This window comes from Anoplopoma fimbria, chromosome 13 (assembly GCF_027596085.1).
Source record: "Anoplopoma fimbria isolate UVic2021 breed Golden Eagle Sablefish chromosome 13, Afim_UVic_2022, whole genome shotgun sequence".
NCBI lineage: Eukaryota > Metazoa > Chordata > Actinopteri > Perciformes > Anoplopomatidae > Anoplopoma > Anoplopoma fimbria.
In genome coordinates, this window is record NC_072461.1 from 20,018,072 (window position 1) to 20,037,254 (window position 19,183).

A 19,183-nucleotide genomic window follows, 5' to 3' on the forward strand; every position below is an offset into this window, starting at 1 on the left:
TCATGCTGATACCGAGCTTTTATTAAAAACTAGACCAATGGAGCTGGCCTCACCTAAATTTAAGCACCTTCTAACCAGCCTGAGAGCATTTCATTGGCCTGGGTTTCAGTGATTTGTAGTGTCCCACGAAGGTGTAAAATACTGCTTCAGAGGCTTTTACGCTGAAAAAAACAGTCCATCTGGAAGGAAGGTTGTGTCCTTGTAATTATAAAAAAAATGAATACTTTTGCATAAAAGTGTTGAATTTCGTTGAACGTCTGCATCCGCCTTTTTAAAAAACATATCAATCGAAATCTAATGAGGGCTGGATAGAGAGAGAATCTGAGAGAGTCGGGATGGATGTGAGTAAGTGAGAAACACAAAATGGGCCGCTAATAGAGAGACAGAGAGCGAGAAATGGCTGGAGGAGATATGAGGAGAAGGAGAGAGTGGTGATAGAAAAATAGACAGAGGTGAGAAGAGGCAGCGGGGAATCAGAAGGAGGTGTCAAGCTTGTGTGTCTATACGTATGTGTGTGTGTGTGTGTGTGTGTGTGTGTGTGTGTGTGTGTGTGTGTGTGTGTGTGTGTGTGTGTGTGTGTGTGTGTGTGTGTGTGTGTGGTGTGAATCAGTTCAAATGCACCTAGAGGCTGAGACTGTCTATTAGTTCTGTTTTGATGTATGTCTTTACTGGCATGTGTAAATACACTTTTTGATACTTAACTCCGTGTGTAAATGTGTGTGTGTGTGTGTGTGTGTGTGTGTGTGTGTGTGTGTGTGTGTGTGTGTGTGTGTGTGTGTGTGTGTGTGTGTGTGTGTGTGTGTGTGTGTGTGTGCAGAGCCGGACTTTGTGGGTTCAGCCCTGGTGAGGGAGAGCAGCGGCAGTAAAGAGGGCGACGACGACAAGATCTACTTCTTCTTCAGTGAGCGAGCGTTGGAGCTGGACTGTGACACCGAGCTCACTGTGGCCAGAGTGGCCCGAGTCTGCAAGGTAATACACCAGCTGATAATCAAAACTGATCCCAAAACAGATTCTATTAGGATTCTCCCAAAACTGCCTTCTTCACACTGGTTTATCTGTGGAAGTGTATTAATGATAAAAACCTAATTCAAACCGTAATCAATCTGCCGGTGACTATTTAAGAATGCACAGGGACATGTGTAAGCCCCAAAACTAGTTTTGTCTGGAAAACAGTTTCATGCATGCTTGGCTTGAAATCAGCTGTTTTCAGTTTTTCTCCAGCTGTTTTGGCAGCTGTTTCTGAGCACTTAATAATATTAGACAGCACTTGCTAAGAGTTTTGGGCTTACGGACTTCAACAGGAGATGCCCATATAAGGAGGTAACTGGTAGACTTGTTCAACAGCTCCAGTATACATTAAGTAAATATATATATAGCTGTAAATCTGATAAACCACACTTAGAATAGCCTGACGTTACTTACAAAGCTAAGTGAACATAATGGGTTGTTTTGTTTTTTTGCAGTTCAGATCCAACAAAGCTTGCTCTGCTTTTAGTTTGATTTTAATGCAAGTGATACAAACTGCCTAAACTAAGAGCACACAACTTTATAGACAGCTTACGTTCACATTTTGTCATAACTGAACCGCCATATGGCTGTATGCATCCTTCTAATCATCTTCTCCATCTATCTTTGCATAGTGGTGTCTTGAACATGACAAAACAAGATACTTTCTGTACTGTAAGTTCTGTATCAGACATGACCTGATACATGTAATAAGAAACCTCAAAGGTTTAATGTTATTACCAGAATAAAGCACAGAGAAAATAGCTGTCCTGTGATTTAATTTGTCCCACCCTGAATTTCAGTTAAACAACCATTTACCAACAATGTGTTATTTGAAGACAATTACATTGACATCGAGCTATTTGGTAATGAATGATTTAATTTGCTTAATTAATGGTCTCATTAGGATAACTGATTAGGTCTGATATACCACAGTGATCATGGTCAGACATCAGAGCTGCTTCTAGCTGTGAGGAGAGTCACTCTGTGTGACTTTATATTTTTTCGTATGGCTTTAGGGACCTTTTTAGTGAACGCAGCAAAGGTTTACTGTCATGTTACAGTTACGCATGCAGACATATCATCTCAGTAACCTTTTAAACTGAGCAAAATAGATTTTCAACAGTTTGAGAAGATGCGTCTAATTAAGTGTACAATATATGCAGTGTTTTATGGTAAGTGCCCTTTCATGTCGGCGCTGTGATGAACAATAAAGCTCTTTGAATGGAATTAGAAACAGATGCTCACACATGATGTGTACTAAAGCAATGAACATTTTAGCTCCTCCTGCTGATATTGCTGTTGCAGCCGCTGCACAATGTCTGTATCTCACTGCGGTATTATGGCCGTTTTTATTTTTTTTTATTCCTTTTTTACTGCTGCAATCACTGAGGATGATAGGAATGAGACATATGTGGCAGACAGGCCTCTTTTGAGCCCACAGTGTACGATATAAAGGGACAGCTCATCAATGCGCAATGATCATTGTATAATTGAATATTATTATTATTATGCTTTTCAACGGTACCCTTGAACTTCCCAGGGTCTGAATACTCCTTAAAAGGTTTTTCCAACATGACAACATTTCGCTCAGCTCATTTAGATGGAACAGGTTTTTATTATGTAGATACAGAATAGGTACAGTGTATGTACAGTAGGGGTGGAACGGTACTCAACATTCGAGGTTCGGCATGTACCTCCGTTTTGGGGTCACGGTTCGCTAGTTTTCGGTACAGCAGGGAAAGCGGAAATAATAATAATGATAAATACATGTTTTAAATGTAATAATTTATGCTAACAGTGGCTGATTGGCCATCATTCGTATTGTAACAGTTCAGGCATTCAAATACTAGAATATTGTCAATATAAAAAAATAAATCACACTAATGTTGATAAAGCTGATCAAAATGATTTATTATTATGATGATTTATTATTGTTATTCTTTTTTGTATTATTATTACTATTGATATCCTTATTGTTTTTCTAAGGCCAAGACACAAGCAATAAGACTCTGACTTGTTGATTATTCTATACTAGGTCAGAGCAGGCACAATGAACTGACTGAAATGCACACATGAAGGCATATTGTAGGGAATTTTAACTAATCCAAATAATCCAAAAGAATTTATATGTATTCGACCCATATCAGCCATTGACGAGACCTCACATGTCCTCTCTCAGGGGGATCTGGGTGGTACCAGGACCCTGCAGAAGAAGTGGACCACCTTCCAGAAAGCCCGGCTGGAGTGCTCCCTCCCCGAGCGCCACGTCTCCTTCAACAACCTGAGGGCCGTCTTCACACTGCCGGGGCAGGACTGGAAGGGGACCACCTTCTACGGCATCTTCCACGCACAGTGGTGAGGCAGAGCGAGCGCTGTCAGAGACGTTTAATAGAGAGACTGTAGTCCAATTTAAGTGTCATCCTCGGATAAAATGGGAGTTAATTACTACATGTGCCATCTGCACATCTCAGGGTGAGACACTGCATTACTTTGCCAACATATCAGTTACCCTGCTTTTTGTTAAAATCACCGGTCAGCCAGTCGGTCTGATATGATAGCTCTAATTATGTACTTTATGTGATTAGGTATTTGCTGTCTAATTGGGCTTTTAATATAATAGGCCTTCAACTGAGAGTAATGTGAGTTATTTTGAGTGGATACAACTCAAGTGTGCTTGAACAATGTTGTTTCAGATGATAGTGAACATATTTGCTGAACAGAATCGGACTGATTTAATTAGGTCCTGCTCTGCAAATATTCCATCTTAACTTTTAACAGACTAGAGATTGAGACGTTGGTTGAATCAAATTATTTACATCTCTTCTTATACCTTCCAATTTAAGTATCATGACCCCCTTTGTTTTGTCTTGGGAGCAGAAACGCATCATACCATTGGTTATATTACTAACAGTAAATTACATTTTTGTGAGACTGAGCAGGGAAAACAGACTCTGTTCATGTCCACTGTTCTCATCTGTCGGTTTAAAGCTTGATAATAATAAGTTTAGGGTCAAATCAGCTTTTCTGACTTGTTTCTTCTGAAAAGAAAACTTCATTACAAGTTTTAATAAATCAACAATCTGGTGATTGGTGTTGACAATAGTAACTTAGTTTTACAAAGGGACTCTGGTGTTATTAGCGGGGTAAAGATTGACGTTTATTGGACCGATACATAGCTGTAATGTGTTAATGAGTCACTTATCAACAAAGAAATAGGAGCGAGGGCAGGAGGTTCTCTTCGGGTGGAACGATGGAGACTTTCTCCGTCTCCGGGTAATACCCTTTGATGTCAGTCTTTTGTGTCCCTCAATGAGATATCATATCGCAAAGCAAACCAGCTTTGAACTTCAAGCTTTGTTTCCTCATTCAGAGTTCGTACTGCAGCTGAAAAAAAAACTCCTAATCCTTTTTCTCTGTGACTCGCTGGGGATCCCTTAAAGTCCCCTGGCATTAAGATAATTGGACATTATGTAAATGATGACTCAAGAGTTCAAGCCATAATCTGACATGAATTGGCCAGCTTTTTAACTTGCCAAGACATCAGTGCTGTCCTTTTCGTTTTCGACGTTCATCTTTTAAAAGCCGTGGCACTGCTGCACATTAACAGTACTGTTTAGGACTGGAATAGCACTTTCCTTACAGGACAAATGTACAGCGTTAGTGGCTAATTCATAACTATATGTCTTTTTTTGTCAATATGTTAGTAACTCTATTTCAGAGATAAATAAAATAAGTGTCTTTCCAGCTGATGAGTTTGGAAATGAAATATATTTGTGACATGAGGAGTGCAAGTATGACTTAATGTCCTTGGGTCATGTGTCAATACACAATTTCAGTCTCAATTTGGGTCTAAAATTGGGTTTGGGTAAAAAAAACAAGATCCCACACCCCTTGCCTTACCATTAAATTAAACGCATTACCTCAGTCGCAGCACCAACTGATTGATTCCAGTGGCCTGTCAAGTAAATATATTACATGTACATCACTTTGCTTTGCCACAGAAACATGGAGATGTGTCAACACATTTTATCATTTCAGCTCATTCTATAAGTGACAGTATAGACTGTGGGTATTATATATTTACTATGCTATGTTTTCCGATATTCCCCTGTTCTGTATGGTATAGCTCATATTCATGCGTGTTAGTCTGGCTCCACTTGTGCTGAATCCAAAAGCTGTTTGCTACTGAAAAGACACATTTTCCACAAGTGTATATGACAGGTAATCCGTCTCTCAGTTTTCACTGCCACACACTGCTGATTCCCCGCCTTGTCTCCATGTTTCAGGGGTGACGTGGATGTGTCGGCCGTGTGCCAGTACCAGATCAGCGATGTGAAGAAGGTTTTTGAAGGATCCTACAAAGAGTACAGGGAGGCATCTCAAAGGTGGGGGCGCTACACCGGTGCTGTCCCTGTCCCACGGCCTGGATCGGTAAGGAACTGGGAGCCCAGAACTGATATGATATGAGATGTTTGGTAAATGTTTCCAGGCAACTTTAGGAAGCAAAAGTTTTATTCTAAAATGTATGGGGGTTTTTTTTTTGTCAACTACTGCACCAAAGGGGGAGACATAAGTGGGCAGAGGAGGGATAATGAAAGAGGGAGGCAGGGAAGTATAAATGGGTGGCGTGGGGTACTGTAGCGATGAAAGTGGAAAAGAGCAAGAGCTGGCACGACACGAAAAGCCAAGAAGGTAATGATCCAGGACGAAAGGAAAGGAGGCAGGGGAAGGGATGTGATGGCAGGCGGATTTGAAAGGGAGAGGGAAGTAAAGATGGAGAGGAAGGGAAAGAAAGCGGGAGGGAGGGAGTCATCTCAACGCCAGCAAGTCATGCCAACCTGTGCCAGCTGCAGCTAAGAAGGTTCCTCACCTCTTTCTCCTTCTTGGATCCTCTCACTCTTCCCTTCGTCCTTCCCTCCATTCCTTTCCTCCCTCCCCCGTCTCTCTGTCCTCTGTCTTTGCTGCAGTGTATAACTAACTCAGACAGGGAGAACGGCTACAACAGCTCTCTGCAGCTGCCTGACGCCACGCTCAACTTTGCCAAGAAGCACCCGCTGATGGAGGACAAAGCTCTGGCTCGCCCCCTGCTGCTCACCAAGGGCGTCAACTTCACCCGGCTGGCGGTGGATCGGGTTAGCGCCCTGGACCAGCGGGCGTACAACATGCTGTTCATCGGCACAGGTACAAACTACATGAGGGTATAATAGGCTATTTTATAATAATGGGCTATGTAACATTTCCGCATTGAAATGTCTAAAAAACAACTAGACCTATGCTATGTATATAGAGAGAGAGTTGAGTTTCCCAAATGTTTGTTCAAACCCAGAGAAATCTAAAATTTTATTCAAAATTCATTCTGTCAGAGAATTGAATGGATAGTAAGCGTTAATTGGAAGTTAATGTAACATTAGCTAACGTTATTTGTGGCTATTTCTTTAGAATGATTGGAATAAAATATAAAAAACCTGAATAGATCGCTTCGTCCGTTAGCATGACTTCTGTCTGAGTCCCTTCAGATAGATTTCCATTGACAGTGCTGACTGTTTTACAATAGAAACTCCCATGATCCCACATTACTTCACAACGTCAGAAAAGTCCGTCTTTCATCACTGTTTTGATTGAGGGACCCCATATCGGCAGAAATTACATTATGTGTGTTTAACGCTTTAAGATATTTTAACCTGGTTATAGTGTTAGTACTTAAAGTTAGCACACTTCAATTTCCTTCAGAGAGTTAAGCCTTTTCTAAACATACATTTCATGTTTTTGGGACAAAATAACAACAGCCTCTTCAAATACAATGCAGGTAAAGACAACACCACACTTGCCAGCTTTAAAAAATAGTGTTGAATTGTCACTTTTATGATACAGTATACATACATAAATTCAAGCTTAAAGAATATTTTTTGCAGGTTTGTTGTTTTGGATTTCATTATACAGTGTATGGTGTTCCTGTAACTTTGCCCACCTCCTTATGCATGGCATACTCTCAATGTGGCAGTGAAAATTCATTGTAGGCACACAGTCTATGCTCAAATTCCCCTCCCTGTTGGTGAGTGTGTGTTGATGTCTGTGTGCATGTGTGTGTGTGTGTGTGTGTGTGTGTGTGTGTGTGTGTGTGTGTGTGTGTGTGTGTGTGTGTGTGTGTGTGTGTGTGTGTGTTGTGAGTGTGTGTGTTTGTGTGTTGTGTGTGTTTGGGTTGGTGTGTGTGTGTGTGTGTGGGTGTGTTGGGGGGAGTTGCACTCAATATTTGTTGAAGAGATGAAAGCTTACAGGCCATGGCAGCAGACAGGGACAGGTACTGGCATTAGGTATGGTGGCACAAAACAACATGCCATCTGGCCAGACTTCAGCTGGGTTTCAATTAAGGACTTGATTTGCATGCTGAGATCCATCTTCATGCATCAAAGGAAACATCTACGTATGCGCGACTTAATTAATCTCCAGTCGTGGCCATCAGGCCCATATGCAGGTGTCCTGTTTTGGCACGGATCTGGAAATCAGCCGGCCCTCCCGGAGCCTTAATCTTTAATAACACAGATCCGACAGAGGATTCCAGGCAATGTGAATTTGAATGCAGCCCATCTCATGAATGGAGAGCGACTCCTCAACTACTTACCATTCTGATCACTGCAGCAGCAGAGCGACTGTGGAAACTGACAGTGCGACAACAGCGGACTCGGGGCTTCTCTGCTGGCAAGCTGGGAGGCCAACCCCGGACACACACGCGAACCAACACACACATGTCCACACACACACACACACACACACACACACACACACATTGCACACACGTGGGTAACACACTCACAAATTGATATACACACAAACGCACAGGGATGAACACACTCACGCTTCCCAAGCCAAGTGCAGTCATCCCCGCTTGCCGTGCTTCACAGCACAAACTCAACAGGGCCCTTGGCAGACGTGCGCTCATAGTGCCAATTGGGCTGCAGGCTTGATTAGCTATTAGCTGCGGCATAGCGACAGCTGATGTGAAAGAGAGAAAGAGGTAGCACTTTTCAAGACTTTTTTTTAACGAAAAAAAACAGGCTACAGGATTGAGGGATTAGCCGACACTGGTCCCTGACGCCGCGAGTGTGATGATATGCAGTTTGCTATGTCTGTATATATGTGTGTGTTTTACCCTCAAGCCTCCCGTCGGCTACCGAGTTAGCTTTTCATATTATCTGTGACAGTCTCTTAATCGAGAGGGCCACACAAAAAAAGAACATGTCAGCACGTAACACTACTCCATCCATGGATACACACACACACACATACACACACACACACAAACACACACATCAAGGTCACCCCACCAGCTGTGCCTGAAACGCTTTTCATCACAGGGGATCTCAACTTGTTCACAATGCCGTACATGAAAGGAGGAGCACAGGATCTCCTCTTCCTCTTCCTCCAGCATCAACTCCCCAAACACCACATAAAAAAAAAAAGTCTACAAATGTCTCTGATGATATTACCTTTACCCAAGGTCTTAAAAAGGCCGGGAACAGCGTCTTGACTTTTTTAAATTCACCTTTAGATCGTTTTCTTGCTGAGCTGGACTCGGTTCTGGCAGGAGAAGTAATTTCCTTTTTCATTTTCTGTCTCTCAGTTGCAGAGTTGCATGACGTTCTAGTGCAGCTGCCGTTAAAGTTTCACAAATTGAAGTTGATGAAAGTTGCAGACAACTTGATGACACTGCAGCTCTATGTGAATTTGTTTTCTTGTATGTGACCGCAGAGCCCTTCTGTTTTATAGACTTTTTTCAGGGCTGACATTTTCACATAAATATTCAAATCAATAGTTATGGCATCAAAGGAGTGTGTTTGTGTATTATAATATCTCACCATTAATATTTTAAGGAACTTCTATGCAATCACAGTTGCATGTTTTTGAAAAGCATTTATATTTAAATAAAATACTGTGCAGTCACAGCAGGTGTTTGTTTGCAGATCCTTAATATTTAAATTCATTGGTATGCAGTCACAGCTGTACAGGCAAATTGATTAAATCAGATTTTTATTATTCAAATGAACTGTTGTGCCGTCGCAGGTGCATGTTTATAAATACTTCTTAATATCATATAAATGATATTCAAATGATCTGTTCTGCTGTCAAAGGTGTACATCTTTTGTGTTGGCTATTCTGTATCGGGACTCTGTTTGAAGATTTGTGTTTATTCATGCAGAGAAAAACGTACCCTAGTCAGATAAAGAGAGTCTAGTGTACTAAAGGGAACTTGAAGTGAGAGTTTGACTGAACAGTGGTGAAGGTAGCTGACTCCTCCTTCCTCTTTCTCTCCTGTGTGCTGCAGCGGAGGGCTGGCTCCAGAGGGTGGTGATCCTGGGCTCCGAGGCCCACGTGATAGAGGAGATCCAGCTGTTTGAGACGGCCCAGCCAGTGGACAGCCTGACCATCTCCCACTCCAAGGTGAGGACAAAGGGAGAGCATGTCCGCCTGTTATTTCACTTCATTTTGTAATTCAAGGGGAGTTGCAGCAGTTTTACACATGCAGACGTATACACTATTCACAGGGAACCAAAACAGTTATGTCATTGTGGTTTTGGAAGAAAATATCCCCTGATGATGTCACCTGGGTTAGCTTGAATTATGCCCTTTAATGGAAAGGCTGCATGAGATAATGAAGGCATTAAGTTTGAAAATGTGGGTAATAACCTCACAGGCAGGGGTGTAACAAAAAAGATGCATCTAGCGTTTTTTGGAGCTTGACCCAAACCAGACATTTGAAAGTCTCAACCTCTGTCTCGTCAACTGTGACCATCTCCCCGATTGGAAAATGTTTATAGCACTGCCACACTCAATGGCAGTGTGATAAGCTGGCCATCATCATTTTCTGTCATCTCTCTCTACTATCGCTATCTGATAAAGTTTAAATGCTCCAAAAATAAAAAGATGGCAGTCACAGAGAGACGTGATACTCATATAAACATCAGGAGGGCATTGCAGTTGGTTTAACTAAAATTTGACAAATAAAATGCAAAAAGAGAGAATGGGAGAGCGATCTAAATCTGACTTTCTCACCTCCGCACAGCAAACCAATCACAGCGTAAAGTAGGCTTGATTGGCGCATTGTCTGTTTCTGAAAGATAAAGAAATTCTAGGATCCAGCCCTTCAATTCTGATGTCAGCAAATTGTGGGGAAAGGGGTTCTAAGTCACTGCAGGATACCTTTAAGATACATCACTTCAATTGAGTTAAGCAAAATGAGACATATATTTTCAAGTCAAAAAGGTCTTGTGTTGGCATCTCAGTTGATTCATCTCTGTCTGTTAACATTTTTCATAAGAACATGTTAACAGACTAGATTCAATTCAACAAATTAAGGCAAGAGGGATTTTAGTAGAAATAGAAAAAAGCAGCTCTTCTTTCTTTGATCATTTTAGTTTCCAGCTGCTCGTTCTCAGTACAGTACAGCATAGCCATGGTCAAGTTATCGTCATGGACTCCTAGATGCATTTTTTTCCCTGTCTTTTGGAAACATAAGAACTCTTAATGGTCTCTCAGGGGGGAAAGTTAGCCAAGTTTGCTGGCACAACTCGCTCGGTTCTTTACTTCCCCTGATCATATCCCTCGAAAGTATAGTTTCGGGGTTCAGTTAGCTTGCTCTGCTGTTGCATCATTTTTTCATTGGTATTCAATGCTAACAGTATGACTTTGTCTTCTGCTGTTCATTTTAATACCAGACACTTACAATCATAGATCCACTGACAGGCAGTCCGCCCGGTGCCACTGGCCCGCTGCCACTCAGCAGATGTTTTTATTAACATTGCCCTTTTTCAGATCAAGTGTCGCCTCATGAATCCCAAAAAGCCTCTTCACAATAACAGTAATTACAATCCCTCACCTCAGCGGGGAATTGAACCTCTGCCCCTGTTGTTTTCTCAATGTCCCTGTCCTGTCAACCGAGCATGTGTGTTGACACCGGCCGTGTCCCTGCGGTTCTACAATTTCATGTCCGCCGATCGATGCAGTTTTGACGGGGCGTCCCCGGCCCTAAAGCCCAATGCTTATCTCATTAACACTGGCTTAGCCGCGACCAGACCTTTTTATAACAGCTTTCGCAAAAAGAGTGCGATCTAGATTGGATTGGAAGAGGGTCAGGCGGGTGAATGTTATTGTAATTGAGAGTGATTATCCCATTATCTCCTATAACTCCTAACTGAGTCTCTCTCTCTCTCTCTCTCTGTTTATCTTTCTCTTTGTTTTCCATCCCTCTCTGGTTTCTGTCTCTGGGTGACGGCTGGATCTGTTCTTTGTCTTCCTCTTCTTCTTCCTCTCTCGCTGTTTGTCTGTAGAAGTACTTGTACATCGGCTCTCGTTCTGAGGTGCTCCAGCTGCCCTTGGCCAACTGCAGCCGCTATCAGTCTCAGCCCGACTGTCTGCTCGCCCGGGACCCCTACTGTGCTTGGGACAGCGAGGGTCGGGCCTGCGTCCGCATCGACCTCCACCGAGGGTGAGACGAGCACCTGTGTGCACCCATGCATTCATACTATAAACTAAACATACATAATATGAAAGGCTTGTTATTGGTATTTTAAAAAAAATATATTGGAAAAGCTCCTGAAACAGTATTTGGATATTGTGTGCCCCTTAACTTTATAGTCTACTGAAGGACTTTTGCAGTTATTTTGTAGCTTAAATATTCACTAAAAGTTAGTTTGATGATTTTTTTTATAGATTCAGGTTTTTTTGAGTATTAGTATTATTACGACTGTACTACTTGGTGAGACCATTGTTAATCTTCTGCTCTTCTTCCTGCCCTTTTCAACCTCCAGGTCCACCTCCTCCCTTTCACAGGACCTCATGCTGGAAAGGTTCAGCCGGGGGAAAGCCAAGTTTGATAAGCCTGTCTCCATCCCCAGCCCTGGTGAGTAAGGGGCCCATACCTCAGTAGTGGCCCCTTGTGGGAATTGACTGTCACTGCAGGAGCAAGTCAGTAGCCGTAAAAGAGAATTTTTTGAACTGAGTGAATACATTTGGATTGAGCTGAATAAATTGAATTAAACAGAAGAGAGCTGGCTGATGTAGAATATGAATACTAATAATACTAAAACTTTTTCCTGGAGTCTTTAAACTCTCCTCTTTTTCCTCTCCAGAGCACTCCCGTCTGAGGAACGTTACGGTGGTGGTGGGGTCCGACATGGTTCTGCCTTGCCAGCTGGTCTCCAACCTGGCTCAGCCCTTCTGGGTTCTCAATGAACGTGAGCTCATGCTGGGTGACCCCGAGGCCGGAGGGCCACGCTTCGACCGGACCCTCAAAGCCCTCGTCGTCCCCGAAGCGGGCCAGATGCAAGCGGGCCGCTACATCTGCTACTCTGAGGAGCAGGGGGTCAAGTTCCAGACGGAGCGCTACCAGGTAGCCGTGGTAGCCAGCGCTCCGGTCTTCATGGAGGCCCGGGCTCCAGACAGCAGCATGGGGCTCTTCTGGGTGCTGGTCATCACCCTCGGAGCGGCGTGCCTGTTGCTCCTTGTCGCGGCTCTTTACTTGCGCCGGAGGCTGAAGCTAGCGTTGGGAAAGGGAGCTGACATGAAGCCTCTCGAGAGCACCCTGGTCTACCCCATCACCCTGCCCAAGGAGCCACCCACCTTTGTGCCCAGCAAGATGCCCACCGACGAGGACCGCTTCTGGGAGACGGGCGCTAACTACTACTACTCGGACGGCTCGCTGAAGATCGTTCCCGGTCACGCCCTGGGGCCCAGCAGCGTCAGCAGCACGGCGTCACCCAGCGCCATTCCCGGCCAGCCCATCCACTCCCCAGCCGTCTCAGCCTCACCAACATTAGGGGCTCAGGTAGCAACGGCTACATCCGCCTCAACCTGAGCACAGCAGGGGAGGAGAGGGCTAGCGGGGCTGGCGCTGGAGGCGGCGGGCTCGGGGGTCTGGGCGTGAGCGGGAACGACTACTCCAGCCCCTTCAAGGAAGAGCTGAGACGCACTCTGCAGCAGAGAAGCGTGCTGCCCGACGCGAACCCCGAGGAGTCGTCGGTCTAGGCCTGTCCTCCTCCGTCTCCATGAGTTGGAAAAAACAAAACAACCAACCTACCTCCCTCCTTTTGAGGATGCCTGCTCTCTCTCTCTCTCTCTATTTCAGTGACAGGCTGTTAATTCCCCCCCCATGCTCTCTCTCTCTCTCTCTCTCGCTCTGCCAATGCCTGTTATGCTCAATATTGACATTTATAGCACACAGCATGTTAAATATAAACACTCATACACTGTGTTGGCCAACATGCACTCCTTTAATTATTATGTTCCGGGCAACATGCAGTCATGGTTGTGGCTTTTTTTTCTGCTTCCTCTGTGCAATCGCCACTTGTGTAAATTGTGTATTTAAAAAAGGCTGAGCGCGGAGGAGAACACCTCAAGCATGGAAATCAAACAAATGGCGTTACATGTTTTTCTGAAGGGCACACTTTCTTTTTTTGTTGTTGAGTGGACCAAGAGGCTTTTTAGCCCCTTTGCTGAAACCAGTTGACGAATGGCAAAGTGCAACTGACTGGAAATATTGAACTGATGCTCTGCCCTTCTGTTCCTTTTGAGACTTTTTCAGCTTACTGCACTTAAATACTGGAAGCGTGTCTTCCCTTTTTATATTTGTGAGCCAAGAGTGCGAGAGCGGTATAAAAAGACTAATTAATCTCGAAGCAAGACGACAATCATGTCCCCGAAGCAGGAGCTCTGCGAGGGGCAGAGAGGAGACGAGAGAGAGCAAGAGACAAAGAGAGAGGAAATTAAATGGAAAATGAAGTGAATTGGAGTGAAGGATGCAAAGGGGGGGGGGTTGAATGAAGGACAATCTCTCAAGACTTTCTCTGCTCAATTCAAAAACCCACCCCCACCATGTTGTATTTACCCCCCTGAGAAAGTCCTTGATCCCTTCCACTTTCATTTGTTGTGATGGTTGGTTTGAATTAAGACATTTCTTGTCGTTCTTTTTCTACGTCTTACCGACTACAGCAGTGTTCAAACGGTTACCAAGTGACTAACGGCTCCCCTCTGTGAGTGACAATGTGAGGGGCTTACATTCCTCGCTCAAGGCCTTCACGGTGACCTTCACACGCACCTTCGAGTCCGATATACTACAAATGCACTCCAAACAACATTCATCAGAGTCAGAGTGTGTTACAGATATGTGTTTTGGCTGAGCCGACTTTTGGGACGTGGGCTATTTGCATTCAGCTCTTAGCAGCGGGACAATAACTGCACACTTAATTCCAAATTGAAGCTGACGTGAAGACATTAGGCGAAGGAGAATGTAGTTGAACCGTCACTGTTGCGACCGCTGTGGATGTCTCTATAAGTGCTTTATATTGTATGTGTACGGTGAGGATGGTAACTTGCACTGCCAAGAAGGAAACAACCCCTCCTACACGCACACAAACACACACACACTGACACACTCACAGTCCTCTGAATGCCAACCAACCTGGACGACAGTGTGTTTGCGACGCACCCTTAAACCTCCCCTCCCCATAACCGATGCCCAGAGACTGACCCGGGGCTACTGTGGACTTATACAGAGGAAGAGCACTGTAAAACACACCGACACAAAAAGAACACACACACACACACACATCAGTGTTGATGGACGAATAGACAGACTGATTGCTGCCATGCCGACAAACTGCTGGCTCCAGGCGGGAAGCAGCCGTGAACCAGTGAAAGGTATTGTTCCACTTAATTAAATTCATGCAAACAATGATTTCCAATTTTGCCTTTTTGGCTGCTCAGTGCAATTTAGAGAATTATTTAGTTTATTTATCTCCCTGTCCCTTTGCTCGACTTATCACTAAAAGGAATAGGCAACATATTGTTTCCTTGTTGAGAATTAGATTAGAAGATCAATACCACTTTTCTATCTGTCCATTCAAAATAAAGCTATGGGACGTAACTATGAGGCCGTAAGGTAAATTAACATAAAAAACTAAAAGCATGGGAAAACATGGCTCTTTCCAATGGTAAATAAATAAAATAAAACTAAATAAACACATCTTGTTGATTGAACTTAAGTGTAAAAAAAAAGTTGCAAACCCAACAAAGGTTTCTCTCCTGGCCAAGGAATGTTCTGGCATGTAACCCCCCCGCCCCCGAACTGCAATTTGCTGTTTTACACTAAAAAAGGAGTTATAATGTGTTAATTAGTCAGCTTTAGAGATGCTGGCAGGTTTGCATGTCCTCTAGACGGAGCCAGGCTAGCTGTTTACCCTAGTTGTCAGTCTTTGTGCTAAGCTAGGCTAACTGGCTCCAGCTCCAGATTTAGCTGACAGGCTTGTGAGTGGTATTAATCTCTTCATCTGACTGTCGGCAAAAACGCCAATATGTGCATTTCCCCAAATGTCAATCTTAATTTAAACGATGAGACGATACAGATTATCTTGCAGAGACTAGCATTGTCCACGGTCAGAAGACTGATTTTATTACAATCATACAAAATGATATTATTTCAGCCTATCTTCTGTCGACTAAATAGATCAAACACCACAGCCAGCTACCTGGGGTGACCAGGTGTCCCGCGTTTAACATATTATGACGATGTCTCGCATTTTGATTAGCTCTAGTTTTCAAAAGTCAAATCACTTCAGCAGAGATGCTTTTCTAAATTCTGGCTTTTATCCATGGCAGTGAAGAGATATCAGGAAGGGCTTTCATCTCCAGGCTGCGTTTGATGTCAATCAACCTGCTCACATGTGGGTCAAGTGTAGGTTAACCTGTCACCGTGTTTGCTACGGGGAAAATTGCAACTCAACACAAAGTCACAAGCTAATGCAGATTTAAACTTTAGCTTCCTTTTATATCCACTGTATTTACTCAATGTGAGATTTGGGAAAGTTGCATTCAAATAAAATACATTTGTTAAGTCCTTCACATGCACTAAAGGCCTAACCTGTGACCTGTATAGTTTATTGTGTGCTACTGAATCGACCAGAGGAGATAGTACCAGCTAAGAACAGACATGTTTGTTTTTTAATTTAGATAGACATTGTATAAAATGTTAGACTACCTCTCAGCATTGTTAACTGTTTCAAATCAAAATGTATTTGTTAAGCTCAATGCATCTACCTATCCTATTGTTAGATAGTTTGCATTTTGTAGGAGGTTTAGTAGAAAGTACAGCCCCACAGAGCTGCTAACATCAAATGTTCTGCAATGATTTGAGTCTCCTTCTCTTCAAAGCTGTCCTTGTGCACACTTTTATTAAAGTCTTGAGGGGACTGGTGCATCAGAAACTTTCATGGCAAAAGATAAGAAAAGGACCCGCACTGCCTGAAGCCAGTGACTAGAAGATTTCATAAAGGAGAAAACGTTTCAATCTGACAAGGATCAAAATAAGTTGACCTTAGGAAGACCTTTTGTCGGACTGAAATATCTGTTTAATATCAATGTTCTGCTTGCAAGATTCAGACAGTATATGGAACCATTTCATTCCAATCTTCTACTCCTAACTGGAAAATAACCAAAAATGTTATTAGTTGCTGCAAATTCTCATATCCCCTCATATATATTGTTGTCACCTTTAATACTCAGGAGGGTATAATGAAGTGCTAGTATGAAGTATCAGAATAAATTATCCAAAGCACCAACTGTCGAGAATGTGATGTGTTCCAAGGTGATGAAAAAAATATAAACGACTTTCTGATCCTATTTCAAGGAATATTTAAAATACAGGGAAAACAGCATATGTTTGATGTTACTAAATTAACATTATTTTGTCCTCTTTCTGTGCTTTGTCCATCAGGGGTGGCTTTTGTTTCTTGGGGACATGTCTGTCGGGACCAGAGGAGCACAGCAAAAGGAAGGGGAGGCCAAGAATACCTTGTTTTTGCCCCCACTGTGTACAGAGCGCTGAGAGAGATGTAGAATATCAAAAAATGTATCCCAAGGTTGAAGAGGTACTCAGCCATCAGCACTCCATCTTAACGTTGCATGATCCTCTGCAAGTGGACTGCACATCTTTGATATGATCATCCTTGTACAAGTGCATCACTTTGATCAGCCATTTTTGGACTTTTACAGACACTAATAGTGTGGAACATTAATGCTCTCTTTGAAAAAAAAAACTGTGTATAAATGTCTGATTTTATGGTTCAAGGGTTGTACAGGAATTCATGGCTGCATTTTTAACATGTTTACTTTTTCTGTGCCTCTTCACCTTTTGGATAAGCCAAAGTAGACTGCAGTTGCTTTTGTTCTTGTTGAAATACTTAAATTAATTTTATTTGATTCCAGATCGATATTTAAGTCTCAGCAGTCCGTCCACTTTGCTACACTGAGCTGATGTCTGCAACCTCTCTGCATATTGTATCTGCAGCAGAATTTTCCCTTTTCCCTCAAGCAAAGTGTCTTGAGGCTGATGGACTTCCTGTTTACTTCCTGTTTATGTCAGTAGTGATCTGCTCGACCTGATTCTTTATCCCCTCCCTTTATGAAAGGCTGAGTAATGTACCAAAAGTTTAACCATTATTTAATTTGTCAGCTCCTAAAAACCAAAAAACGTATCTGTTGATTCAAAAGCAGATCAGTGATCGAATGTGCCCACTTTATATTATTACATCCCCTGAAGCATTTAGCTAAAACACGTTAGCTCTTTACACTGGTACTTGGTTATGTCTTATAATATATTTCCCTTTTACAATTAGGCAGTTTATTTAATAGAACATGTTGCAAAGAACTAAAAGATAAAGGAATACAGGTCTCAAGTTCGAGAAAAATGCATGTGTAATGTACTTTATGTGCATTTCTTCAGTTCCTACATGTTTGAATGCTCATAATATTTTCTCCCATACATGGCTTTAAGTTCTGCTGTTTTCTCACATTATTATTTGTATTATTCTATTATCAACCTGATTTTATTTTGCCCCATTTTTTTTTGCCTCGTCTGTTATTGATCTTTTATGTTTGTTTTTAAAATATGTTCAGTAACTTATTTCACTTGTAAAAATGTGTTGATATTTATTATCATTGTACATATGTCCTTATTTTTTATATGTGTATATACACACAAATAAAAATAGAGATATACTCCAGGTGTGTGATCTTGTTTGTTAAGAAGGAAGTACACCAATGTTACACAGTGAACTAGTCATAAAAAGTACTACTTATCTTGTGATAACAGTAGTGAAATATTTTCTTTGGCTCTACAGAGTCTGAGAAAATGACCCTGATGATGTCATGGTGATGTCATCAGTGTTATCTCGGCCTGAGCTTGGAGACAAGGATTCAAGGATAATTTATTGTCATCATGCAACACATGGCTGCACAATGGAAATTCAGTTGTAGCCCATTTGTAAAACAACAATCACATGACAAACAAAACAAAACAAAAAACAGTAGTACATGACTGAAGTGCATTTTTGTATTTCCATGTTAAGGAATGTAAACAGCAGCACCAAAAACTATTCTCTGGGCAGATCATTTCACATTCAAAAGTCAACATGAGGAAAACATTGCCCATCAACTGACTGTGTTTGAGCACCAAGCATAATGATGTAAACACAGAGTCCACCTCCTCTCATCCCACCGGAGTCCTGTGCTCTTTCCTGCTGTATGCCTGTCAAGTGTAGCTTGTTCCAGGAAGAACGATGGAGCCGGGTCTCTGTGAAGATGTGGGCTTAACACTCACCTACCTCCTGCTGCTGGGTTCGCCTGAAGTCTTCTTTCATCTTATTTTTCTGCAACTCATCAGTCAGGTGACTTATGAGTTCCCAAATGTTTTGGAAGAGCATCACTAAATCACTGAAGTACTTCAACATACATAACATGAAGGCAAATACTGCATAGTGTTTAAACATTTTTAACAAATGAATCCCAACCAAGGTGCTTGTACCTCAAGGGGTACTTATGCAGGTATGTTTGGGACAAAAATATGTGTATGCACATACTTGTTTTAAAGAAGGAAACAAACAGACAAAATACAAACTGGTGTGAGACGGATGGTTATTTATTGTCATGATAACTGACAATAGGCTGACTTCATAAGACACATGAGAGCAGAGAAGTAAAATAAATAGTTTTAAGCGCTGGGTTCTGGATGTTTACCTTAATATCTACAATTCCACGCAATTCTTATGTCTTCTATAAAAGAATATAGTAACAATATCCACCTTCAGGATGATGATACTGTTAATTTACATCGAACTTGAAATCAGCTTAA

At 42.3% G+C, this 19,183-nt stretch overlaps 1 protein-coding gene across 1 annotated transcript in view; it reads left to right on the forward strand.

The window, feature by feature from the left end:
* Positions 1 to 17,999, forward strand: part of sema4c (sema domain, immunoglobulin domain (Ig), transmembrane domain (TM) and short cytoplasmic domain, (semaphorin) 4C) — an 89,436-nt gene extending 71,437 nt beyond the window's left edge. The window contains 10 exon segments of the mRNA XM_054611263.1: positions 818 to 969; positions 3,188 to 3,363; positions 5,295 to 5,439; positions 5,976 to 6,189; positions 9,329 to 9,444; positions 11,331 to 11,488; positions 11,811 to 11,902; positions 12,132 to 12,779; positions 12,782 to 14,697; positions 16,769 to 17,999. Coding sequence (XP_054467238.1) covers positions 818 to 969; positions 3,188 to 3,363; positions 5,295 to 5,439; positions 5,976 to 6,189; positions 9,329 to 9,444; positions 11,331 to 11,488; positions 11,811 to 11,902; positions 12,132 to 12,779; positions 12,782 to 13,026 — 1,946 coding nt within the window. The 3' untranslated portion in view covers positions 13,027 to 14,697; positions 16,769 to 17,999.
* Positions 18,000 to 19,183: the final 1,184 nt, after the last annotated feature.